This window comes from Ictalurus furcatus, chromosome 15 (assembly GCF_023375685.1).
Source record: "Ictalurus furcatus strain D&B chromosome 15, Billie_1.0, whole genome shotgun sequence".
In the NCBI taxonomy this organism is placed as follows: Eukaryota; Metazoa; Chordata; class Actinopteri; order Siluriformes; family Ictaluridae; genus Ictalurus; species Ictalurus furcatus.
This window is the reverse complement of record NC_071269.1, coordinates 23,575,868-23,603,021: the sequence shown is the minus strand read 5'-3', so window position 1 is coordinate 23,603,021 and position 27,154 is coordinate 23,575,868. Positions and strand designations below refer to the sequence as shown.

General features: G+C 40.0%; 2 protein-coding genes across 5 annotated transcripts in view; one reads left to right on the top strand and one right to left on the bottom strand.

Moving 5' to 3' along the window:
• l1camb (L1 cell adhesion molecule, paralog b) overlaps positions 1–5,662 on the top strand; it is a 60,634-nt gene extending 54,972 nt beyond the window's left edge. For all 4 annotated transcript variants that reach the window (XM_053642655.1, XM_053642652.1, XM_053642653.1 and 1 more), the window contains one exon: positions 430–5,662. In XM_053642655.1, coding sequence (XP_053498630.1) covers positions 430–712 — 283 coding nt within the window. In that variant the 3' untranslated portion in view covers positions 713–5,662. The remainder of the gene's footprint in view (positions 1–429) is intronic.
• A 1,339-nt stretch (positions 5,663–7,001) lies between these two features.
• On the bottom strand, positions 7,002–26,117 carry samhd1 (SAM domain and HD domain 1). The gene is made up of 16 exons (XM_053643018.1): positions 25,513–26,117; positions 21,081–21,147; positions 20,786–20,858; positions 19,341–19,501; positions 18,853–18,968; positions 17,060–17,130; positions 16,797–16,952; positions 16,618–16,718; positions 16,282–16,390; positions 15,899–15,990; positions 12,844–12,959; positions 12,265–12,404; positions 11,120–11,209; positions 10,647–10,751; positions 9,930–10,067; positions 7,002–9,736 (listed from the first exon to the last, which is right to left on the bottom strand). The coding sequence occupies exons 1-16, from the start codon at positions 25,694–25,696 to the stop codon at positions 9,569–9,571; spliced, it is 1,887 nt and encodes a 628-aa protein (XP_053498993.1). The 5' UTR covers positions 25,697–26,117; the 3' UTR covers positions 7,002–9,568.
• Between the last annotated feature and the right edge of the window lie 1,037 nt (positions 26,118–27,154).

Below are 27,154 nucleotides of genomic sequence, written 5' to 3'. Positions count from 1 at the left end.
ATATATATATATATATATGCTTAATTTATTTTCCAGTTCTAGTATGTGTTTTATTATGTCATTTGATAATGCCAGTGTTAATTTTGTTGATTAAAGGATATATTAGTTCGAAAGCAAACAAATTCTTCTTAAATTTGATCTCATGATAGTTATTGACTTGAGTTATTTATTTATCATACCACTTTTTTTGTTACATCGCCCAAAATACGTCAGCATTTGCCTCATATAATGGGTTTATTTGTTATGACACGCCTGTAATCTCCTGAATAGTAATAATTAATGTTCCAAACGAGGAAGAGCAGACTGTCCTAATCTACAAACTGTGATCAATAGCGAGATCAACAGCGTCTGTCTGTTCGAATGAGGAGAGCTGACGTCATCTAATCTGCTTATTGTCCTGATCTGATTTGCGTGTATTCGATTATTCAGCAGCGACAATGACGAGAAGCGTTCTTTCAGCCAGCGCTCGCTGTGTCCCGATCTGAAACGCGCGAGTGATGACAGTCTGGTGGAATACGGAGACAGCGTGGACATCCAGTTCAACGAGGACGGCTCGTTCATCGGGCAGTACAGCGGCCGCAGAGACACGCAACCGTACCCGCACGGAGAGCACGAGAGCTCAGGGATCCCGTCCCCAACCAACCCCGGCATGGAGCCTCCACGCAGCGGCAACCTCTCCACCTCCATCACTGGCGTCTTCGGGGGGAACTGAGACACGACCGGACGACTCTGCCGTATCACGAGAGAGACTGAGCTGGAGAGATCAACCTGTCCTAGCACTGGCTTTCATTCATAAGTAAACAAAGATCATTTATTCTCTGACTAGCAAGTTTAATTTAAAAAAATAAATAAAATAAAAAAAGACATACAGGGACCGAAAAATATTCCATCACTGCCGATAACGTTAACAGTTTTTAAAGCACACACGCGCTCATACAATTAAATACACACACACACACACACACAGACATATTAGTCTAAAGGCCTGGATAGACTTTTCTCCCCAAATCCAACAGTGACATCACTGAACTCCAGAACAACCTCTCATCTTACGACACAAAATGGCCGCCCAAGCTATCAACTCACAGATTGCAACTTCAGCGTATTGGGCATCGATCTGAAGTGACTTCTAATGGCTCCGCCCCCTTTCTGCTATGTAGCACCGGTCACATATCTCCAAGAAGGAAACGTGTCTAGTGGTTAGTCTCACCACGGACATCAGATACACACTAAAATCTTGATTTATGAAAGATTCGCATGGACGCTTCATAACACCAGAAATGAAAAGATTGCGCTGATTAATGGAGAAGGATCACATCTGTGATATGTGAAAAAAAACTGCCATGTCTGCCTTAATGAATATGTAATTTGGTGTGTTTCTTCTCTGTGTGTTTGAGCACAGGCATAACTTTACTTTACAACACACACATGCAATATACTGTATAGCTTTTGCACCAGTATTCAACCATTGTGAAACAGTCTACTTGACATTAACGCTACTTAAGGTTTAGTTTAAATACTACAACTTTGAACATCTTGAACTCGTCGTGGCTAATTGACCCGATCGCACACACAATTTAGTACGCGTTTTTTGCGGTATTAGTAAATCAGGGCCGAAAAGTACACGAAATACATGATTTGTGACAAACTGAAGAGAAATCAGGAAGTCGTTACCTCAGGAAAACTGGAACCGTGACTAGAAAACAAGGAAAAAACAAACAAACAAACAAAAAAAAACAAGTGTATAACAGTGAAGAAAAATTAAATTCACAATCTTTGTTATGCCTCTCAAAAACATAACGCGCTACAATATTTACAGTATGTAATTAATTAACTAACTTGTTCTAAGCCAAAGTCCCGAATTAAACGTAGGTGATGCTGATGTTTTATGCTTGTGTGTAGAAATCATCGTCTCCTTGGCGATACGACTGTGAACATGTTGTGTGAAGTAGATTTAAGTTAGGTTTATTTTAAAATACTGTCCTCCGCTCATTCGACAAGTGGCCAGACAGTCGTGTGACGTAGGTGTTGCGCAATAACAAACGGGGATAGTGTGAATATTAACGAAGGGGGCGTGGTCAGGGCGGAGCTGTGGCGTGAGTGAGGAAGGTCCGTACAACACACAGAGCCGAACTGAATTATTGCGGTGTGAAATTTCGTCAGATTTGTCTTTCCAGGCCTTCAGAAAAGACACGACGAATAGAAAACATTCCAGATCAGTGTTTACAGGACAAACGCATGACATTTATTCCTCCCGTTCTAGCCTGTGTGTGCTTTCCAACATCTTCTCCTGTAACGTTTCCCATCGATCCCCGTCAACCCCCTGTTAAACCCTCAATAATGCAAAACGTGTTGTAATACTTTCATACTAATACGCCGTACTAACTAAACTACAAAATGTAATGTTGTAATGGTTTGGGTTTTTTTCCCCCCCCAAAATGGCTGACGTTACAGTAACATTATATTAGCATGCTGATACAGAGTGTAATAATGAAATTAAACACACACACACACACACACGTTCATTTGTTCATAAGGAACGTTACAAATCAGAAATGGCGTTATTTGTTTTATTACGTCTCGTCATCTCATCGTATTTATGAATAATCCAGAATTCCCCCAGAAATCAGAGTCAGGGACTTAAAAGAATCAAGAGTGGTAATGATGACTTATATGTCTTAGGGATTTAAAAAATAATAATAATTATATACTGCATTTTTTGTTTTCCCCGTCACAATAATCATATCCGTCTTACATAAGCGGGTGTGTGTTTATTTTGCACTATATCTTTCTGTATTTGATTTATTTATTTATTTATTTGTTTGGTCAAATGCATTTTAATTTCCTACATTTTGGTCATGACCCCCCCCCCATAATTTCCTATACATTTTTATTTTAATCTATACATTAATGCATAGTTATTTCATTAAGACAGTTTGTGTAAAATATCATACTGTACTATAGCAGCATATGTATCTTATATGCCTTAGGGATTTAAAATATATATATATACATATTTAATTTTTTTTTTTTTTTTGGTCACATCAGTCTTTCATAAGCAGATATTTTACTTTTTTTTTGGTAAAAATACATTTGCTATACAGTTTAATTTGATGAATTTTTTTATTATTATTATTTTAATTTACAACATTTATGGACAATTATTCAGTCATGTTTAGGTTCATTCCAGCATTATAATAATATAATAATGATACCATACTGTACTATAGCAGCATATGTATCTTCTATGCCTACATGTACGGTGTGTACTCGTCTGACTCCTTTATTAATCTCCATATCTTACTTTTGAACAATTCAGGAATCATATATCTGTATCATTACCGGTGTATTGTCATCCGCAGGGTGTTCAGTAGTGTATTTGTTGCTACTCGCTATAAGGTCAAACATCCCCAGCCAAAATCTCTGCTTTTTAAAAAAAAAAAAAAAAAAAAAATTACTTTTTTTCATTTCTGTGAACCAATACTGAGCTCTATTAGCCGCAGATGCTAAGCGCATGAATCTCGACAATGATATGGCGAATCTGTCTGTAAGGCTGTGCCTGTTTGTTTCCCCTCTTAATGCTGAAATTTGAATATGATGCCTTACAGAGCTATGGCTCTTTTTTTGGTCCTCTATTTTCTATTTCCATCTGTCTTTTTAGTATCTGTCCATCTGAGATAACGCCAAGCATGAGTCACTAAGAGATAGTAGTTTAGCTAGGCATGTGCCGAGAATCGGTTGTGCGATAGATCGTGATGTGGTTATCGTAGACTTTTTTTAAAAAAATGACCGTCATGAGTTCCGCTCGGGAGGAAAACGTTGGCGCGGGTGGAGATAAAGTCAGTCGCGTTCAGTGGAGAGAATGAAAAGCATTCTGTTTCAGCATTGTTAGCTTTTTAGCGTTCTGTTTTAAACCAGATAAGACGCTAAAACGTGGATTCGCTAACTGCTAGCTATCATGGAGATGGAAATTTGAAGGAATGACCCATCTAAATGTGGACAACATGGCAGACTGGATCGTTTCCCTGACTGAGGAATTGTTTACACAGCTTTCTGATAGCTAACGTCTCCTTTATGGTTCTTATAAACTGTCATATTTGTGTTTGTTTATTGCCAGAAATGATTCCAGTGGTTACGATTAGCTAGCTAACATACTGTATCACTAGCTCAAAGGCATCATACTGACCTTGACTATGTTTTGACACCAATAGTCATATTTGTGTGTGTCAATCACTACAAATCATTTTTTAGCCATCTAACATAGCACATCCTGTCAGGAAGTTCATAGAACGTGCTAGCTAGCATTAGTTAGTTGGCTAGCTAGTGATTAAAGCATAGATTTGATGCTGATGGTCATATTTGTGTGTCAACTGTTGTGCAAAAGTTATTTTTACGGTCACATTTACCTGACAGAACTTGCTAGCTAGCGTTATCTAGCTAGTCAGTTGTGTTAGCCAGCATGTTTATTGCTACAAAAGCTAAGGGATAGGGTTGAAAAAAAAAGCTGAGCGGTTTGTATCCGAGCTGAGGAGCGAGTGATTGTTTTACACACTCTTTACGGTTCGTATGAACAGTCGTAGCTGCATTTGTTGGTTGACAGAAAGTGTTCCAACAGTTACACTTAGCTAGCCAACGCTAATGCAACCTCACAGACAGCTTATATAATGAGCTATGTAGCATTTTTATTAGCTGGCTCACTGGTTATTGAAGCAAAATTTTACTATGACCATACTTGTGTGTGTCAATCACCGTAAGTCATTTTTTTATAGTTACATTTAGCTAGCTCAACCTGACAGAACTTGCTCGTCAGTTATGTTACCCAGCTTGTTGGTTTTTTTTTGTTTTTTTTACTTTTTGTGTGTCAGCTAGCTAGTTATTACAGCAAAGAAATTGACACAAACAGTCATATACTTGTGTCAATTGCCACAAGTTGTATTTATGTTTACATTTAGCTGGCTAAATTAGCTCAACCTGACGGAACTTGCTAGCGAGTGTTATTTAGCTATTCGGTTATGTTCCGCAGCTTGCTTTTGGCTACGACAGCTGAGCAATTAGAGCAGTGAAATGCCACGTCACGATAATATCGTAAACTGTGATAGTTAGTCGATTACATCGGCACATGCAGAGCTGTAAAGCCTCCCTTTTAATTTGTGTTTTCTTGCTAGTATTTAGTGAATTTATTAGATGAGTTGCTGAGCAGGCAGCCAGAAAGAATCAGCGAGGCTTTCTGAATGTAAATAAACGTAAAGATTGTCATTTAGCATTTCGCTTCCATTCTTTTCTTCTTCTTTTTTTCTCGGCGGAAGGATGTTTTTATATAAACGTGCACTGTTTTTATTTCGCCATTTCGCAGGTTTGATAATACGTTTAGAAGAGTAGGAAATGGGAATGCAGCCTTCTGTCTTTTGTTTATTTTTTATTATTAATTAAGAAATGAATCACGAAGCTTCGCTACTGTTTCTGTACATTGTAATAAAGAGTGTAATGAAGTGAAGTGAAGGAACTCTTCCTGTAGAGGGGCGCTCTCAGGGCTGTTAGTTTACTCACATCTTTTTGTAACAATGAGCAAAAGCGCTGCATAAAAGTGTTTCCATCCACCTGTTTTAATGCTAATTGTGGATTTGCGCATGAATAAAAACAGAATTTCAAAAACACAACTTAACATGGTGTTCAGTGTTTCCTCTTTTCTCAAATATACACTACGTGTTATGGCTCCTTAGATTCAGCAGTGCGCGATTTGGGACGAAGCCGCACCGAGTCGCTGGGAAACTTCTGAAGTTAGTAGCTGCTCAGTGCTTAGCTAGCTAACTAGTGCTGCTTTCTAAATAATACACACATTAGTGTGCGATTCGGGATGCAGCCATGTCAGAGGTTTATCACAAGAGACGATAAAGTGATAAAGTGTGGAGCGCCGAAGCCGACGAACGTATTTGAATATAAATTTCGCATTTCGAGTCACATTAAATACCTTTTAGTGCATTTTGATATATAATTTTTTAAAATCATTTATGTAAAAACTTTTTTTTTTTTTAAATCTGAAACCTAAATATACATTTTTTTATTCATATCTATAAAATATATATTCTATGAACATTTACACTAAAAGTGAAGCATCTGAATAGCAAAAATTTACATTTATCAAATAACTATAGCAAAAATAAATAAATAAATTAACGTGACATACTAAAAAACACCACATTTATGACATTTTTTCCGTTTCCAAGCTCCATGATAATAAAGGATGGAAACAATTGTAAAAACTTTTTTTTTTTCCCCCAATCTGAAAGCTACATATTAATTTTTTAAATTCATATCTAGAAAATATATATTCTATGTAAATTTACGCTAAAAGTGAAGTATCCTAATAGCAAAAATTTACCTTTATCAAATAACTGTAGCAAAAAAAAAGAAAAAAATTTAACGTGACATATTTAAAAAACACCAAATTTATGACTTTTTCCCCCCATTTCCAAGCTCCATGATAATAAAGGAGGATGGAAACAGACTTAAAAATGAACAAATCAAAAAGTATGAACATTTATATAGTGTGGTAGTTAATGCAAAAATGTACAGCAGAACTCCTCTCAAGCCCACTTTATTAATCACCTACATTCATGACAGTTTATGCCATCACACCAAACTCACATCACACGTTTTCCCCAAAATTCTTAAATCGTGTAGGAAATAAAATTAAAACCGTACAGCACCGCAAACCCCTTCTCACCCCTTTAAATACTGTAACACTCGAGTGCATCAGTTGATACTGAAACACGAACAGAGTCATTTGTGAGAAAGAACAAAACCTTGCTGCAGGATTAACGTTAGCGGATTGACAGAGGTCAAAAGGTCAAACCCTGAAAGTATGACATTGCTCACATGCATTATATATATATATATATATATATATATATATATATATATATATATATATATATATATATATATATATATATATATATTTAAAAATACTAAAAGAAAAGCAATATATACACACACACACACACACACACACACACACACACACACACGTCTATACAGATATATGTATATATGTATATATGTGTACAAGTACGCTGTGATGGATCAGTCCGAGTGCATGAAGCTGAATTTGATTAATGGCAAGATCTGGATATTGTTTTTCCTCAGGATTCACATAAACGCTCTTTAAAAAAAAAAAAAAAAAAAAGAGATTGTAACAGCGAGCTAGTTTTATAAATCAATACTGATTTTTGCAATATTACGAGGCTCATACGTCATATAGGTAACTTTTTTTGTTTTAGGAGTAGAATTAAATGACTGAATAATTAAAACACTTCAAATGTGTAATGATAATGTTTCACATGGACTGACAGTCTGCGGGAACAAAAATCTAACTAAATAAGTATAAATAGATAAGAAATAAACTTTCTGCTCCTCTAATGTTAAGTGCTAAGTGGAACATGAAGACTGCGGTTTTGGTGTTTAAATGCAGAGCTCCTACGCGAGACGCGTTCATTTTGTCAGGTTTGCATTTACAATACAGATTATTACACCCGAGTGCAAAAGTTTGTGTCCAACAACACAGTTGAGCTGCAAAAAAAAAAATAATTAAAAAAAAAACGATTAAAAATGACATGTGCACACCTGTGGCAAGATGACATACCAAAATATATATATTTAAAAAATTCAATACAAAGAAGGTAGCGCATTAACTCTGGCAGCAATGTGAAGAACTACATCTTTTCTCTCAGTCTTCTACGTCTATTCTACTTGTTAAATGGTTCATTTAAATATTCAAGAATGACTTTCACAGTGTAAGTCTTTGGCATAATTATGGATGATTACTGGTGAATTCAGCCCCATACACTCCGAACATGATGTGCATGACAAAAACAGGCAGCTGCTGCTTCACATAATAATATGATACCTAAAAAAAACCCAAAAAAACCCCACACCCACAGAAAATAAAATGGTTAAAAGACCCAGAACCACACATTGGACAAAAATGAATGAATTTGCAGGTATAAACCTACAAAAAGCAAAGAAAACAATTTTTATAACAATCTCAAGTCTCAAGAAGACACTCCCGTCTAAAAAATGCCCTCTGCATCTCCAGGAAGACCGTTCGAGCGCTTGATGTGTGAATAATATTGCTCCTTCACCTCATACACGTGTAACACAGGAGGTAGATCGCATGACACGCCCCGATCCTGCTGAGTGACAGGTGTTTTGGAGTTAATAAAGTGGGCGGAGCTTCGGCCACGTTGAATTAGAATATGAATCGCGATGTTACTTAAACAATATGAATCGTTTATCGACATGGTGTTAGTGATCATATGACTGTATGTAATTGATTGATTGTATCTCAGGCTCCGCCCTCCCGACCATTCTCCTCCATAAAATCAGGACGTGCAGATGGAATGAAGAAGAGCACGATGGACAAAATAACATGATTTGTTTTTTGATTTTAAACAAATACATGATGTCTGCAAAACATTTTTTTTTTAAAAAAATACAGAAAGAGCCAATAATAAAAATTAAAAAAAAAAAAAAAAAAAAACGTTAAAAGGAAAATGGTGTGCATGAGAAGGAAAGAAAGAGCGGTGATTTTACTCAAACTATAAATATCCTCTTAGTGGCTGTAAATTACTTTTTATTTATTTATAACTTTATATAATAGTATATAAATATATCTAAATAGTTCTACAGAAGATAAACAGGAAGTGTAGGGGTTTAGGTGTCGGGAAGCCATTTTAGATTGGGTTATAAGGTTAAGAAGTCATTTTAAACCATGTGTATATGACCTCTTTTTTTTTTCTTTTTAATCGCTCGATTTGATTTTTATTGCTGTAATGCCAAAGATCAATTGTTATAAACCGATATAGATTTTTAAATTGTTTTATTGACCAACTATATTTTATTAATCCTGAGAAGGTAGCATTTTCAAGTGTTCCATTTCCTCTGGATAAAATCTATCCTAGAAGGACAACTGTCTTGTCTATGTCTTTTCTTTAGCTGGAAACATTTCTATTGTTTTGGGGTTTTGTTTTGTTTTTTTTACATTTAAATTGAGCACCATTTTTAACATGGATGATATTTACACTGGTATGTTTTGTATTAGGGTTGGGCAATATGATGTACTACTGTCGTCATTATATAGGGTCATGATACACTTTTCTGAGATATCGTCAGTACCTTTACCTGTGATTTCTACAGATTTTTCAGTGTTAGAATTTAGTTCTTGCAGGTAAACTCTAAAAATTATCATTTAACATTTTTTATTTGTAATTTTTAAACTAGAACTTGTTTTATATATATTGGACATTATTATTATTATTGAAGCATCACGGACAGAATTTATTACATTATTTAAAATACTGATATTATGTATTAATTCTATAAGCATTGGAGCACAATATTATAAACCAGTGTGATCTAAAAGGTTAACTTCCTGTCATTTACTGCCACTAGAAGGAATCAATTTTAAAGCGCCCTCTGGTGGTGCTAGAGGAAAAAAAAAAAAATTTTTAAAAAAACACAACAACTGAGCCTGAGCATTTTCTCATCCTGCCTGCAGGGGGTGCCAACATTATCTGGGTTTCTCTTTCGGAGAATGGAACAGGTTTGTTTTCACAGTTGTTCCACCGTTGATCCTCCCTCGACCTCTGAAGTCATTGTCGCTGTCACTCTCTTCATCATCTTCATTCTGCCAGTCAAGCTTTAGTGGAGTGAGCTCTGGTGCCGTGACATCACCATCCTACACACACACACACACACACACACACACACACACACACACAACGAGAACACACACACGCACGCATGCACAGGGTTAAATGTACCTAGGTGTGGTGTGAATGTAGTCAGTTGTTATTTTTTTCTGATTGTGTGTGAATTCCTGATTTGACCCAGGTGCAACAGAAACACACCTGCAGTGTGTGGAGCTTTACCTGCGGTTTGGAGAAATTTCTGTTCATGCACCACTGCACAAAGTACTTCTTCGCCGCTTCCAGATTCTTCTCGTCCGTTTTTTTGCAGTAAACTCTGATCAGCTGCTCGGCAAATTGCTCCGGCAACATCTTGGACACCTGCAGGAGTACGAGTTACGCCAAATTTTTGTGCAATTTTTGTAAATATTTCTATTACGGCTTCGCCCGAGTTATCAAAGGCAACAATCGGGCAGGATCTGCTTTTGACGAATATCCTAAAATTAATAGAATCTAGTCATCTGCACACTTCTTCACAAACTTTAGAGCAAATAGAGTCCATGTCTCAGACTGCATAGTGTGCACACCAGCTACAGGGACAGATTAGGACCAGTGAGGAACCCAGGGAAGAACCCAAGAGCCTTCTGGGGTCAACCCTGCGGTGAAGATTTCCTCATAGGGTTTCCCTCCAAATTACTTAAGACTAGGTGCAGAAAAACACTATACGATCAGACGTTTAATATAACACGGTTTAGACGTAAAAACACAATCATATATATGAGGTCTGATATATTGAAGTCTATGCATGAATACTGCTGGTCTGCTGTTTCTGTGTTACAGCTATGTGCATATGCTAAGAAGTCTTCATAAGCGGCACCCTGGCGTAGAGCATCGTCACCTCAGACACATGTTAATGCTACGGTTCACCGCACTACATCATAGCAGTAATGAGGTGGATACCTGGTTCTTGCGGATCTTGATGGCTTTAGTGGGGTCGTTCTTGCAGTAGAAGTAAACGTTGTTCACGGGATTCTTCTCCTTCATTCCGTAATCCATATAAATCACCTGCCACCAAGAAGATCATCAGTAAGAGTCCGTTCACTTCCCAGTGGCAAACTGTACACACTGATCACACACATGCACACTCGCAGTGAAACGGGCGGAGCGTTGGGAGACGGGCAGCGTGATGGGAATCGGGCAGCGCGTTGGGAGTCGGGCAGGGAGTCGGGCAGCGCGTTGGGAAACGGGCAGGGCGTTGTGAGATGGGCAGGGCGTCGGGAAACGAAGAGTTGGGCAGCCTGTCGGGAAACGGGCAGGGAGTCGGGAAACGGGCAGGGAGTCGGGCAACGCATTGGGAATGTGGGGCAAACGTGACCTTTAACCTGGGATAAACTCAAACAGAGGAAAAGCAGAGGGTCATTATCTTTACTTACATTCACTATGAAGTCCTCGGGCATCAAATCCACCTCATTACCCAAAGGTTTACACTCCGACACCTCGCGAGACCACTCGCACAACATCTCCTGAAAGGGGAACACGTAAACAAACAGGAAATATTAATGCTTCATGAATCCTGACACTGAAAATGAATAAATATGAAACCTCTGAGCTGCTAACTAGCATTAACTCTTAATTTAAAAAATAAATAAATAATATAGAGAGAGAGAGAGAGAGAGAGAGAGAGAGTGTATATACACATATATACACATTTTATACTATTACAATTTGTTTTTATTTTACTAGAATCAACGATTCTAGTAACATCTTAAATTACGTTTCATAATATATGCTGAATATTTTTATTCTCATGTAATTATTACATTTATAAATAAGAAAAAGAACCTTGACCAAGATCAACAATAATGTAACAATACTAATAACAATAATTATTACAATTATAAAATGTTCTCATTATTAGCAGTAGTAGTACATGATGAAATGTTATAGATGATAAATAATACCTTTTATTGTCATTTATTAAATTATTTAGTTCAGTTATAACTAAAAGAAAATAGTCTTGACCAAGACTTGACTAATTACTAATTCAGCAGCAGCTAATCATTTTGGTGTTAATAATAATAATAATAATAATAATAATAATATTATTATTGTTGTTGTTGTTGTAGTATGGTATTACACAAAACAGGAACTTGTTTAGGAGCAGTGTGGAAACTGTGTCTGTGTGGAAACGTGTCTATTTACAGAAAACGGAACTCTGAGCGTAATTCATATGGTGTGTTGTGTTTATATTAGATATCTCTGTCTCACACACATGACTCTAAACCAGGATAAAGTTTTATTCTGGGTGTGGAAACCAGTTATAACCACCATGTGATTCAATAATTCTAGTTATTGCACCTCACATGTGATGAGTGAGGTTAGATCAAGACAAGCTGAAATCGCCTGCCTGCCTGCCTGCGTGTTGGCCCGTCTGTCTGCCTGCCGGCGTGTCGGCCTGTCTGCCTGCCTGCCTGCGTTTTCCTCTGCTGTGACATGAACTAAACCGCTGTCGTTCAGGACGCAGCCCCGAATCGAACGTCTCGCGGTAACTGCATAAACGAGCGCTGTGACCTCTGACCTGTGACACTTCATAGTGACGATTGGGCGTGGTCTGCCCCACGCATTTGTACAGACGTCTGTGGAGGATGTTCTGCAGGATGGCCTGGGCTTCAGACAGCGCCGGATCAGACGAGTACAGGATCTGCTCGAAAATGTGATCTGTCGAGAGGTCAGACGTCAAAAAAAACAACCCGCCACATCGACGTTTACACGACCTTCGTACTCTTACACAAACACTCCGTCACACTCGCACAGAGCCACATACAACACGCTCCATATTCTCACTGTGGAACAAATACACGACTGACACAGTGCAAGAAACATTACTTTAATTCAGCGATCAGCAATACTGTTACTTACAGCTGGCCAATACGACTATAGAATACCTCGATATCATGATAAACGATACCACAATACACTTTACAGAGATATCGTGGGTACGGAGATATCGTTTTATACCTTTTATTTATTTCTTCTAAATAATGGTAAATTCGGTTTAACCGAATCATCAAAATTTGAGATTAAGATTCCTCGGCTGCACAAATCTCAAACCGTAATATTTTTGTGTGTGTCTATTAAAATCTGATAATGATCTGACCTGTGAGTTTGGTGTAAGCCTCCATGTCCTCGATGGCTTCTGAGATTCGGTACGTCTTCCCTGAAGAGCCCTGAATCTTAATGTACAGATCAGCCTTCTCCAGAGCTTCTGTTATCCTGAAACACATACACACACACACACACACACACACACACACACGATTTTCTTTTTCAGCATGCATCACACTCTTAGACTCTGTTTAGATCTGCTACTAACCTCCGTCTCTGTGATCGGATCACGAGCGGTTTAAACAGGTGGGATTTCATTTCTTTTTTTGTTTTTTCTTTTGAAGTCTATGGGATGAACACCCGATACAGTTCAAATGAACATATGACTATTTGTTTCAGAGTTTTTGTATTCGGCTCGTCCCCGTTTTGCTTTAACGACGCCGTGCGCTCGCTCTGGCACGGACGAATCCATCGGAGTGTCGTCCGAACACGAGTTTCAACGGAAGAGATTAGACATGAGGAAAATCAGACCTTTTAGTACAAAGCAGTTAGCATTACCAATCTCTCACACACACACACACACACACACACACACACGTGCTTATATTTCAACCGGGAACCTAGAAACAGTGCTGAATCAGGAGTATTAAACATTCGAGATATTGAGTAGGTTACTTTCTTTGGGTTGAATATTTCAAAACTCTAAAACCTTGAGTTTATTTCTAATTTTAAATGAAAATGCTAGTCAGCAGCATTGCATGTTTCTGTATAAAGTCAATTCTGGACATACAGGGACAGTGTTATCAGTATATCTGGGTTTATAGACCTGTAGTAAAGTTGTGTGTGTGTGTGAGAACTTTCTTTGGGTTTCGGTAACGGCTTGTTGTGGTTTCAAAGTTACGTTGGATTACTTTTCGCAACTCCGCTAGATACGTCGAAATACGAGGTGCGAGCTGGGATTCGTCTCGGCTCTCCACGAGATCAACGTCGATACCAAGTGAGAACAGGGCCATCAAACTTATACTACGTCTGTGGGTTTTACAGTAATACGCACTACCGGTCAAAAGTTTGTGGACGCCCGACTGAAATGTCTCTCATGATCTTAAACAGCTTTGGATCTGAAGGTGTGTGATTAAACGTGTGACATCGGTGTCGTAGACGAAAATATAATCGTGCCAACGCGTTCGTTTCTTTCATTGGTGTCAGATTTAAAGAATTTAAAGAAGCCTTTTATTTCTCTTAACTCTTTGTTCTGTGCTATGAGCGAGAAAGTGTGATTTACCACAGAGAGCTCAGGCCTGGGGATTCTAAACGAACACAAACACTGACACATTGCTGTTCACAGAGACATCCGGTTTATCTGGTCTAGAACAGGAGTATTTATACACACTGATAACAGCATTGCGTGGTAGGCGGGTTTCTGCTTGTGCAGGTGCTGGACAGATTTAGACAAGACACACTACGAAAATAAGTCTGTTCAAGATATAGAAAAGACATGTGTCGGCTATAATAAACGATGGTAGTTGATCAGTTTATTCAAAGAGGTAATAAAGTGAATACGTTCATCATAGGTATTTGATAGCAGTTCATAATATAAGAGAGTACAACAACAAGGGATGAAGCCCAACATGCGTGGGCTTCACAGTTGCATGACGCCGTCGATGGCAGAGAGCTTACAGTTGGTAAGATCGACAAGGCAAGCCATCTCTGGCTACAGAAACCAATGAGAGTCTTCCCCCGTTTACATCTTAGGGGAATCCAGCTGAGAGGCGGAGTTCTGTCCACGAAGGCACGAGGGTCTCGCGGTAGACCCGACAAGGCAGATGATATCACATGCCAGTGGGCCTGTGCTATGCGGGAGACATTAAATCAAGTTCTCCAAGTATGTGAGGTCACGCACCAGGCCCGCTGTGCCCGCCATAACAGAGTGATGCGGTTGGCGGAGAAAATGCTTAGGAAGGTCAAGCGGAGTATATGGACAGAGCCTGTGATTGCAACTGCACACTCGTACATCAAGCCTGACCTGGTGATGGAGGAACCGCTAAAGTTGACGGTATCGGATGTTTCGGTGGTGGCTGGACGCCGTATGACGGAGACATGGAACCTTAAGGTTGAGACATATGGGTCTTTAAGTAACATCGAGGCCATAAAACGATGGAGAGAGACAGAGAAGGAGATAATACAACTCCCGTTGATCTTTTCAAACAGAGGCCTTTTGTATGAGCCCTCAGGGGCCGGTCTTCGTCGAATGGGGTTAACTGAGAGGGATCTGAGTTACCTTTGCCTGTCAGTAATAAATGGGTCAATCCGTTGCTACGACTGTTACACAATAGGGACGAGATGAGTATTATATATAAAAAAAAATAAATAAATAAATTATCCGAGTCTGTCAGAGAGAAGGATCTATCGCCTTTATGATCCGCCAAAAGCGGTGATACCTGATGTTTGCATAGCCATTAGCGCCCGGTTGGGTGCCTCAGGAAGAGAATATCAACCTGATAAGTGTGAAAATACTAAATATTTTGGATTTTTTTTTTATCATAACATAATTCCCATAGTTCCATTTGTGTTACTCCAGAGTTTTGATGACTTCATTATTATTCTGTGTGTGGGGGAGAATAAATAAATAAGTAAATAAATAAATAAAGAGAGTGTCTAAACTTTTAAACCGGTAGTGTATATATCAAATTTAATTTTAGGCTGAAACATTTCAAGCCACACCTTTTCCTGTGCATAACAATTTTAAAAGCTTCCTAATTAATCTTTCACCAGTGCATTTTATTTTGTTCATGAACCGGTTCAACAGGTCTTCATTGTCGCGGTGGTGCTACACCCTGGACACGCCCACACAAAACTGGAACGTGATTTAAACGGCAGTTTGGAGAGCGGATGCGTCCGATCGGTTAAGCTGTTAAGCGCCGTGTTGTGTTTCGATCTACTGCTTGGTCAGAGTTATCCCATAGGTCAGGGTTTATTTTGCAGACTAGAAATAAGTGTAAGAGGGAAAAAAAACAAAAAAACACAACAACATTTTTTTTTTTTTTTTTAGGAAAAATCTTCAATTTGAATTATTGTGAACCATTGCCGGATATGGCGAGTGTACTCACATGACCTCGATGACGTTACCCACTTTGTGTTGGTAGGCTCGGCGATGCAGACAGTTCCGTGTGTGAAACATGTCGTATAAATCACCTACTTCCTGTGTGTGTTTGTTTTGGTGGGAGGGGGAAATGGTACACGGACAACTGATTTATTACGTGTTAAAACAGCGAGGTGAGCAAAAATGCCACTAATAAACATGTTACAATATGCAGTAATTATATCTATACGTTACTTAGTATATATTATATATACATACATACATACGGTAACTTTTCAGAGGTGCACGCTCAACCGCTTTATAAACGTTAAGGCACTTTGATCATTTTTTTTTCTCTCTTCTTCACATTTCTAGAATGTAAACGCAAAGCATTGTGGGAATGGATTGTACCTTGTCTCTGGTGCAGATGTGTTTCTTGCCCTTCACGTCACACACTCGAGCGAACTTGAGGAAGCGACGGTAGTCGGAGTTGTTCTGGATGCCGAGGTGATAGCAGTCTCTGTTTAGGAGGATAATAATAATAATAATAATAAAAAATCACTGATGTCCACTGTTTGGCGAGGGGCTTTAAATCAAATAAGATCATTAAACCCCTCAAAATGGTAAGATATGGTTTCTACTCTACTGGTTCCTCCCATTTTATTTCTAGTCTCTGAACTGAACCGTTGCTGCGTCCTTAAAGGCGATGGGCCCGGGTTCGTTTCTTCATTCGGTCCGCAAACTCACCTTGCAAAATAATCCCACTTGTCCACGTCGATGCCGGTCCTCTTATTAGCTACGATCTCGTACAGGAAGGATTTCTCTTCCGACCTGCCCATGTACGCCCACTAACGAGGAAACAAAAACGCTAAACATCGGTTATTCTGCTTCGGCAACAGCGAGGAGAAACGGCACAAACGCTGTACCTTGTTGCCCGAGGAGGCGGAGTCCAGCGGCCCGGCGATCTGCTCTTTAATGAAGATGAGGTCGGTGGGGAGAGAGAAACCGTACTCCTCCATCACTCCCTCCAGATTATTCACTTTCACCATGTGGTCGAACATCTCCACCGATGCGTTCTCGTGCTGCAGAGGGAAATGGAGACACGCTAAACTTCCAGCAAACAGTTTTATTTGGGCAAGTAGAGACTGTATGTCGCGTCTTGTATTTGAACTTGGGGTTAGGTTCTTACCTTCCATTTCAGGCCGGGTCGGACCTTCGGAATGAACATTCCGTCAAACATGTGGGAAAAAGGACCGTGACCTGAGAAAGATAAGATAAGAACAGTCAGCTATTTTATAAAGATAAGAAAAGAACGGTCAGCGATTTTATTTTAATTTAATTTTATTATACCACATGACGTTTGTTTTCAGGAAGTTAAACAGTCTTGTGATCGGCATTATCTCTGCAGCGAGCTTCGAGGATGAAATGCTGAGTGCACGGCGGTTCACGTTCATCAGTCGGGCTGCACTGAAATGCAACACGGTTCTAGGTCGTACTCGGGGGTTTGGTTGTAATCAATCAGACAACGGCTTGAAGGCTTAAATTTTCCCAGGAAGTAGTGCTGGATTATGTCTGCGTGGTTCTGACATGGCCACGCCCCCAGACACGATCAAAACAAAAAAGAAGGAGAGCAGGATTCTCAACTCCTGTGAGAAGATGAACTAAGGGATGAGTGTTTTTACTTTTAATGAAATGTATAATACTGATAGGTGGCAAATAAATGAAAACCCTGGTGGTTCTGTTATACAGTAGAGATGTGTTTATTTATTTATTTATTTTTTATTTATTTATTGGGCAGGCATGGTTTGCACTTGCAACACACATACCTGACCGACTCTACAGTTCCAATCAAATTTATTCACCCCTTCATGGCAAGAATCTTCAGTACTTAGTAGAGCACGCTTTTGCTGTTATGACCTTCTGCAAATGCATCTGCAGCGTTCCTGTGGAATCTTATCCCGTTCCTCATGAGCAATGGCCTCCAGTTCAGTAATACTCTTGGGTTTGTGTGCTGCGACCGCCTTCTTCAAATCCCACCAGAGATTTTCTATGGGGTTCAAGTTAGGAGACTGTGATGGCCCTGTAGCATCTTCCAGGACTTCTTCTGCAACCAAGCCTCGGTGGAATTTGAGATATGCTTGGGATCATTGTCCTGTTGGAGGGTCCGATGACACCCGAGCTTCAGCTTCCTCACAGACGGCATGACGTTTTCTCCTAGGATTTCCTGATACTTCAATGAATCCATCTCTCCTTCCACACTCTGCAGGTTTCCAGTGCCAGAGGATGCAAAGCAGCCGCAGAGCATCACCGAGCCTCCACCATGCTCGACTGTGGACAGAGTGTTCTTCCTTCATCCTCCAGACGTACCGCTGATCCATCGTGCCGAAAAGTTCCAGTTTTGTTTCATCGCTCCACAGATCAGAATCCCAAAACTTCTGTGGTTTTATTTATATGATTTTGAGCCACTTTTCTTGTGCTTTTGGGTCAGTAGTAGTGAACGTCTTGGAGTTCTGGCCTGGAAACCTTCTGCGTTTAGTACGCTCCTTACTGTGCTCACTGAAACCTCAGTGCCTGTTACACCAAGTCTTGCGGTTTTGCAGTCACTCGAGGGTTTTTCCACAACCTGCCTTCTCAGATATCTGGTTGCAGCCGTTGACAGCTTGCTTGTTCTGCCTCGTTCAGGTATTTCATGTGTTCCAGCTCAAGCACACCTGCTGCAACTAATGAAGCCCTTGCATTAATTGCATCAGGTGTGCTTGAGACAACACCTATTTTGCATATTTGTGCTGTTGTGAGGGATTCTATTCAGGGAGTTGAATCATTTTGATTGCAACTGTAGGTTGTTTTTTGTTTTGTTTTTTTTTAATTTGTCACCCATCTGTAGTTTTGCCCGAAAATGTTATGAATAGGATTTATACTGAACTTGAGTTTAGGAAAGAAAAGCACTATAGTGTGTGTGTGTGTGTGTGTGTTTATCCTTACCCAGGTCATGGCACAACCCGGCGATCTGAACACACAGGATGTCCTGTTTGGTGATGAGGAGCTCGGGCTGTCTGTCGTTCAGAGCTTGGACGAGACAACCCGCTAAATATCCAACGCTGAGAGATAAATATCGGGGGAAAAAAAATGATCCATTTTACTAAAATGATCGACAACTTCGGGGTCATTCAATATCATCCTATAAAAGCACACCCGAAGTGGTTTATTTGAATATAGTGGAACTTTTGCGTTCTCGACAAGCTACGGAGCTGAAGCTGTTGCTTCTCGTGAAGACGTTTCTCGTCCGTTCAGGGTTATCGTCATGGAAACCGAATCTTTAAGACTCGACAATCGATGAATCTTTTATAAAGTTGTTTGCGCCTCTTCCCTTCACTGGTTCAACAAATAAAACCCAGACTAACTAGTTTAACTGTATGTTTTGCACCACATCGCACCCCCCCCACACACACACACAATACACACATACACACCCTATGCAGTGTTCGAAGCGGTTGTGTGCGGCTCCGGGAAACACCATGTACGTGGCTCCCAGCTGTTTGATGTGCCGCAGCCGCTGGAACTGAGGCGTGTCGATGATGCACACCAGCAGAGGATGGAGCTCGATGTGGCCGTGGATCGGATCGTTGAACACCTGAGCAAAAGCAGAACTGATATTGTTCCTGTTTACTTATTCTTTTCTCACAGTGTTTAACCATCGTTACAACGTAGGCACGTCTCAAAAAATTTTAGATGTTGGAAAAGTCCATTTTATTTCCCCCCTGTAATTTAATTCAAAAAGAAGCGGGACTTTCATATATTCTAAATTCATTACACAAAGTGAAATATTTGGAGCCTTTTTTTTTTGTTTTAATCTCGACGATTACGGCTTACAGCTCACGGAAATCAAAAACCCAGCGTCTCAAAATATCAGAATAAAGAATTTATAATACAGAAATGTCGAGCTTCTGAACAGTATGTTCATTTATGCGCTGATACTCGGTCGGGGCTTTAATCCTTTTGCAGGAATTACTGCATCAATGCGGCGTGGCATGGAGGCGATCAGCCTGTGGCACTGCTGAGGTGTTCTGGAAGTCCAGGTTGCTTTGATAGCGGCCTTCAGCTCGTCTGTATTGTTGGGTCTGGTGTCTCTCGTAGATTCTCTACGGGGTTCGGGTCAGGCGAGTCGGCTGGACGATCAAGCGCAGTAACACCACGGTCAGTAAACCGGTTACTAGAAGTTTTAGCACTGTGGGCAGGTGCCGAGTCCTGCTGGAAAAGGAAATCAGCATCTCCATAAAGCTCCTCATCAGATTGAAGCATGAAGCTCTCTAAAATCTCCTGGTAGACGCTGCATCGACTCTCAACTTGAGACAACACACTGGACCGACACCAGCAGATGACCTGGCAACCCAAATCATCACTGACTGTGGAAACTTCACACTGGACTTCAAGCAGCTTGGATTCTGTTCCTCTCCACTCTTCCTCCAGACTCTGGAACCTTGATTTCCAAATGAAATGCAGCATTTAGCTTCATCTTCCCTGTGATCGTGCTTGTGATCGAACCCGACTGAGAGATTAAAGCCTCAGGAAACCGTCGCGGGTGTTTTGAGTTAATTATCAGATTAGAGTCTTCTCAGGTCGACATTTCTGTATTATAAACTCTTCATTCTGATATGTCCTATATGTGTGATTTAGTGAAAATTAGATACATATATTTAACGTCGGTTAAGTATATACGGTCTATTAGAGATCGATTAGAGCATCAGAGAAAGCTGCGGCCACGGGGACGTTTAACGACTGAGACTTTATATGGAAATGCGATGTGTTTCTGATCATTGTGCATTACTTAAACGTGAATATATATATACATATAGAGAGCGAGAGCCTGATGTAGAAAGACAGAAGACAGAAACTGAGACGGAAAAAAGCAGCACACCTTCATGCGATCAAACGAGATCTGCCAGAGTTTCCTGAAACAGTGGAGGATCTGCAGCCTGGAGCCCAGGGGCCTGAGTGAGACACGGCAAAATCACAGCAAGTTACTTTCAACTTTAAACAAATGTGTTGGTGCGACTCCGGTCAGAGACAGACGCGGTTACACTCAGGAATTATACACTTAACACCACAGGGCTTCCTCATCAAAGATTACAACATTTATAATTCCTTTACCAGACTGTAAACACACACACAAACCCAAGACACACACACACCCAAGAAACACACAGACTCACTCTATGCCAATCTTCTCCAGCTGTAGATCAGTGAGATAATGCAGCCCGACTCCTGTTATCTTCTGTTCTGTGGATACACACACACACACACACGCACACACACACGCACACACACACACGCACACACACAGCCCAAGAGTCACAATCTCACACATTCACATGCAGAAAGAAAGAAAGAAAGAATGAAGAGAGAAATGAATTCTATTAAAAGCAAGACATAAAGAATTAAAGAAAGAATTTGAGAAAGAAATAATTTGTGAAAGAGAGAATCTTTTGAAGGAAGAGAAAAAAAGAAAGAAAAGAAGGAATTATAGAAACAGAGGAAAAGAAAGAATTAGAAAGAGAAAAAAAACCTCATTACAAAAAGAACAATTTATAGATGGACGGAAAGAAAATTTGTGAAGGAAAGAAAGACAAAGAATTTGAGAAAGAGAGAGAAAATCAGAAAGAGAAATACATTACAGAAAGAACTATTGGTAGAAGGAAAGAAAGAAAGAAGAAAAGAAAGAAAGAAAGCTGTAAACACTCAAGTTAAAGGTTAATGTCGCATTTTAATGTTCTCAGGACAGACGTTTCTGTTTCACACTCAGTTTATCAGCCTTCATATGAAGGTCACACTCACACACACACTCTCTCACACACTCATACTCACACTCACTCCAGACAAAATATGATGCGTGGAAGCAGAACAACAAACCGTTCATACTGTCTACACACATTCCCAATAACGGATGAATGAGAACATTGTCTGTCTGTCTGTCTGTCTGTCTTCCTGATAAAGGACAAAAGGAGCATCTGCCTGTCTGTCCACATCACTTCCTGCAGCTGCCATCAGCGCAATTTTCTACACAAGAACCCATGCAAGGTCTGTGTACACATCTGTCTGTCTCTGTTCTGTCTGACTGCGCCTGCCATCTGCGCCTGCGTCTGTCTGTCCATCCTTCTATCTGTCTGTCTGTCTGTCTGTCTGTCCATCCTTCTACCTGTCTGTCTGTCTGTCTGTCCATCCTTCTACCTGTCTGTCTGTCTGTCTGTCTGTCCATCCTTCTACCTGTCTGTCTGTCTGTCTGTCCATCACATTGTCCATCCTTCTATCTGTCTGTCCGTCTGTCTGTCTGGCAATCCTTCTATCTGTCTGTCCGTCTGTCTGTCTGGCAATCCTTCTATCTGTCTGTCTGTCCATCACATTGTCCATCCTTCTATCTGTCTGTCTGTCCATCCTTCTACCTGTCTGTCTGTCTGTCTGTCCATCACATTGTCCATCCTTCTATCTGTCTGTCCGTCTGTCTGTCTGGCAATCCTTCTATCTGTCTGTCCGTCTGTCTGTCTGGCAATCCTTCTATCTGTCTGTCTGTCCATCACATTGTCCATCCTTCTATCTGTCTGTCTGTCCATCACATTGTCCATCCTTCTATCTGTCTGTCTGTCCATCCTTCTATCTGTCTGTCTGTCCATCACATTGTCCATCCTTCTATCTGTCTGTCCGTCTGTCTGTCTGGCAATCCTTCTATCTGTCTGTCTGTCCATCACATTGTCCATCCTTCTATCTGCCCGTCTGTCCATCACACTGTCCATCCTTCTATCTGTCCGTCTGTCTATCACACTGTCTATCCTTCTATCTGTCCGTCTGTCCATCACACTGTCCATCCTTCTATCTGTCTGTCCATCACACTGTCCATCCTTCTATCTGTCTGTCTGTCCATCCTTCTATCTGTCTGTCTGTCCATCACATTGTCCATCCTTCTATCTGTCTGTCTGTCTGTCCATCCTTCTATCTGTCTGTCTGTCCATCACATTGTCCATCCTTCTATCTGTCTGTCCGTCTGGCAATCCTTCGATCTGTCTGTCTGTCCATCACATTGTCCATCCTTCTATCTGTCCGTCTGTCTATCACACTGTCTATCCTTCTATCTGTCCGTCTGTCCATCACACTGTCCATCCTTCTATCTGTCTGTCCATCACACTGTCCAGCCTTCTATCTGTCTGTCTGTCTGTCCATCACACTGTCCATCCTTCTATCTGTCTGTCTGTCCATCCTTCTATCTGTCTGTCTGTCCATCACATTGTCCATCCTTCTACCTGTCTGTCTGTCCATCCTTCTATCGGTCTGTCTGTCCATCACATTGTCCATCCTTCTATCTGTCTGTCCGTCTGTCCATCCTTCTATCTGTCTGTCTGGCAATCCTTCTATCTGTCTGTCTGTCCATCACATTGTCCATCCTTCTATCTGTCTGTCCGTCTGTCCATCCTTCTATCTGTCTGTCTGGCAATCCTTCTATCTGTCTGTCTGTCCATCACATTGTCCATCCTTCTATCTGTCTGTCCGTCTGTCTGGCAATCCTTCTATCTGTCTGTCTGTCCATCACATTGTCCATCCTTCTATCTGTCTGTCCGTCTGTCCATCCTTCTATCTGTCTGTTTGTCCATCACACTGTCCATCCTTCTATCTGTCTGTCCGTCTGTCCATCCTTCTATCTGTCTGTTTGTCCATCACACTGTCCATCCTTCTATCTGTCTGTTTGTCCATCACACTGTCCATCCTTTTATCTGTCTGTCCATCTGTCCATCCTTCTATCTGTCTGTCCATCACACTGTCCATCCTTCTGTCTGTCTGTCTGACAGGTCATCTAGATATCAATACACTTTCAATAAAGTAGAATACAAGAATCCGAGCCTATATTTGTCTACCCGTCCGTCCCTCCGTCCCTCTCATGTCTCGTCCAATCATTTCCCAATATATATTCGATAAAGTATTTGTCTGTTTACTAAAAGCCGAGGAAGCAAGAAAGGAATAAAAAAACAATGGTGTGTGCAGTCGTAGAAAATAATCAGTCGTGCAAAATGGATTATTTTCATATGAACAGCGCATCCTGTTTTATTCTCTTATTCCACAGCCATTTAACAACACTAACAACTTATTATTATTATTATTCCTACATGACAACACAGTGCCCTGTTTATCCATTTATATTAGAGACGTAACGTATGAACATTTCATATCACTATCATCGTGACCAAAATGTTAAAATGTTAAAATGTGCTGAAAACGGACGAAAAGTACTGATACACACTGAAATCGTTTAAACGGGTTTTAGATTTGAAACTCTACAAACAACAAATAAAATTAGCAGCATAATAGCATTAACATTAAACGTTTCCCCAGCGCAGGTTTTAATAAACACAACCCTACCTGTGGTGCTGGGAGTGTGTGGACAGGATTTACGGCGACTTTTACTAAATCACGATAATCGTGCAAAATCGCGTTTAATTATCGTTAAAACGCGATTATCGTGATTTAGTAATGCTGCTTGGTTGGAATGAAAACCTGCACCCACACTGGCCCTTTCCAGATAAGATTGGACACCCCTGATTTAAGTAGAGATCCGATCTCAGCAACAAAAAAAAAAGAAAAAAAAAAAGGTGGATTAGATACGGGAGAAAAAACATCGGATATCGAATCCTGTAACAAATAGCAAAGATTGAAAATGGACTTGCAAAAAAAAATTTTGGAACATGGAAATATTTTACATAAGAGACTCGACTGGTCCGTTTTTATGTACACTTTAAAGAAAACAGGAAGACGTGAGTATCGGTATCGGCTGATACTCAAGGTATCGGTACCGGTATATATCGGTATCGGCTGATACTCAAGATATCGGTACCGGTATATCGGTATCGACTGATTTCTCAAGGTATCGGTATCGGCTGATACTCAAGGTATCGGTAGCAATATATCGGTATCGGAAGATTTCTCAAGGTACCAGTATATCGGTACCAGTATATCGGTATCGGCTGATTTCTCAAGGTATCGGTACCAGTATATCGGTATCAGCTGATTTCTCAAGGTATCGGTACCAGTATATCGGTATCGGGTGATACTCGAGGTATCATTATCGGTCTCTAACTATAATCTCCGGTTCTGTCCCTCTCTTTATTCTGATGTTAATAAAATGCAAATTTTTGATTGTTCAGTTTACTGCATGTTATTAATATTATACTTACACATTAATAATCTAATATAACACAATACTAATATCAAATAACTAACGTTATTATAATATGTTCATTAAATTAAATATTATTAAATAATGTTCATTTTTTCGCTACGTATACGAGTTCTCTTATTTTTCTTTTTTACTATAAATCAGAATGAATCTCACAATAATAATTCCCATGGGAACATGAGACAAGATTTTTTTCCCCACACCCGTTTTACGGCAGACTCCGCCTACGTGCGCTGGAAGTTTCGCGCACTGGCCCCGAGAAGCTCAATAGCCAATCAGTGAACCGCTTTTCTAATGAATATGCGAACATGGGTGGAGCATACGTAGGAAAACGGGTATCGAAAGAAATCCTTTGGGTTAAACCTTTTTTTTCGTAAATAATATTAACATTTTTGTGAAGTTTATGATAATAAACAATGATGAATCACCTCTGAACTTTTGCTCCCACTCTCCGAGTCCGTGCTGGCGAAGATAGGAGCAGATTTCCTCAGTGTCCCAGTGCTTAAAATTCCCATCTTCTTTACGTGGATGCCCGGTTACAATCTGCTTGACCGGCGTTTTCAAACTCTCCACGCACAGCGGCTCTTCTCTCGGGCGTTTTCGGCTGTCCATGATGCGTGTTATTTCCACCTGACACAACAAGATATAAGGATTAACCACCACCGAGCAGGCGCCTTCCTCCCGCCTCCCGAAAAGCAACAGAAATTAGAGGCCGGTACTATTTTTGTCTTTGGCGGTTAATCTCACACGCAACGTTATCACCACACTTGCCCTCTAGCGGCCATGAACAAATACATGTACGTACGACGTGTTTGCGTCATCTTTAAACCCGGAAGCGAATTCCGGTAGTTTTCTACATCTCACTACATCAACATTTCTAATTATTTACTGCGTATGTCGACTTCCTTATTATACATCCTACGTCAAAACTGTTCTTGCCTTATAATACGAAAGTTGTTGTTATTTTTTTTTTTAAAATATAGTACTGCTTTTACAGCTTTCTCGATAAACAGGCACGTCTTAAAAACTACACATCCCATAATCCCTCGTTCTCAAACCCGGCTAGTATTATTGTACGCGTTAGCGGTTTGCAGAACTAGCGAACTAGCTCCTTTCTGTCAGCTAAAACGTATCAGGGAAAATCAGCTTTGGTCGTCGTAGCTATTTATTAAGCCAAGTAGCTAGTTAGACAGACGTTAAATAAGGTTGGGCTGGGGGGGACGTGGGGTTTTGATTCATGTAGTTTTTTTTATGCCGTAGCTGTGTTGAAATACCAATAAAAAGTACCACAATGAAAAACTACATATCCCATAAACCCCGTTTGCAACCGTATATCAACGTATAGCTAACAAGCTAGCTCTGCTCTATCAGATAGCTTGATTTAAAAGTTAAAATCAGATATTTCCTTAGGAACGAAAATAATCTGAGGTTTATCCCCGTCATTTGTTCGCAAAATAGCTAGTTAGCTTGTGGTTGTTGGTTTTTTTGGGTTTTTTTAGCAGCCGGAAAGCCCGAATGAAAAGGCGGCATTTGATTGGTGTAGGCGATCTAATGGGGAAAAAGAAGGATCACAAAAAGCAAATAAAAGTTCCGGGTTTTTTTCAATATGTGTTGTACACATTGGAAAAAAAATACCAAGTGATTTTAATACACGTTGTCTAACCAGATATTGTTTAAAAAAATAAAAATATTCTACTCATGACACAAGTTACATCCTCACCACCAGTCGTGTTACGCTACTAGAACTGTCTCCATAAAGGAGCCACTTAAACAAAAGAATTCACTCCGTAAGCAGTTTTATATACATGTGATTATATACAAGCATATTTAGGTTTCTGACATTTTAAGTCATTTTTAAGGGAAAAGGAATCAGATAAAAAAAATTGCAAATACAAATTGAACTACTCTTTGTTATTCTGTATTCTGAAAGAATCAAGCTCTTTATCCTTGCATCCAGTCTTCCCAGCATCCCCCTTTGACCATAACTGGAACAAAATGCTTACTGGAGATTAAAATACTAATGGTTTCTTTCTTTTCTTTTCTTTTCTTTTTAAAACACTGAATGAAGAC

Coding starts and splice junctions, on each gene's coding strand:
- samhd1 (XM_053643018.1), bottom strand. CDS start 25,696: ATGGACAGCCGAAAACGCCCGAGAGAAGAGCCGCTGTGCGTGGAGAGT. Junction 17,131..18,852: donor CGGGTTGTGCCATGACCTGG/GTAAGGATAAAC, acceptor TATCTTTCTCAG/GTCACGGTCCTTTTTCCCAC. Junction 10,068..10,646: donor TCAAGATCCGCAAGAACCAG/GTATCCACCTCA, acceptor GTACTCCTGCAG/GTGTCCAAGATGTTGCCGGA.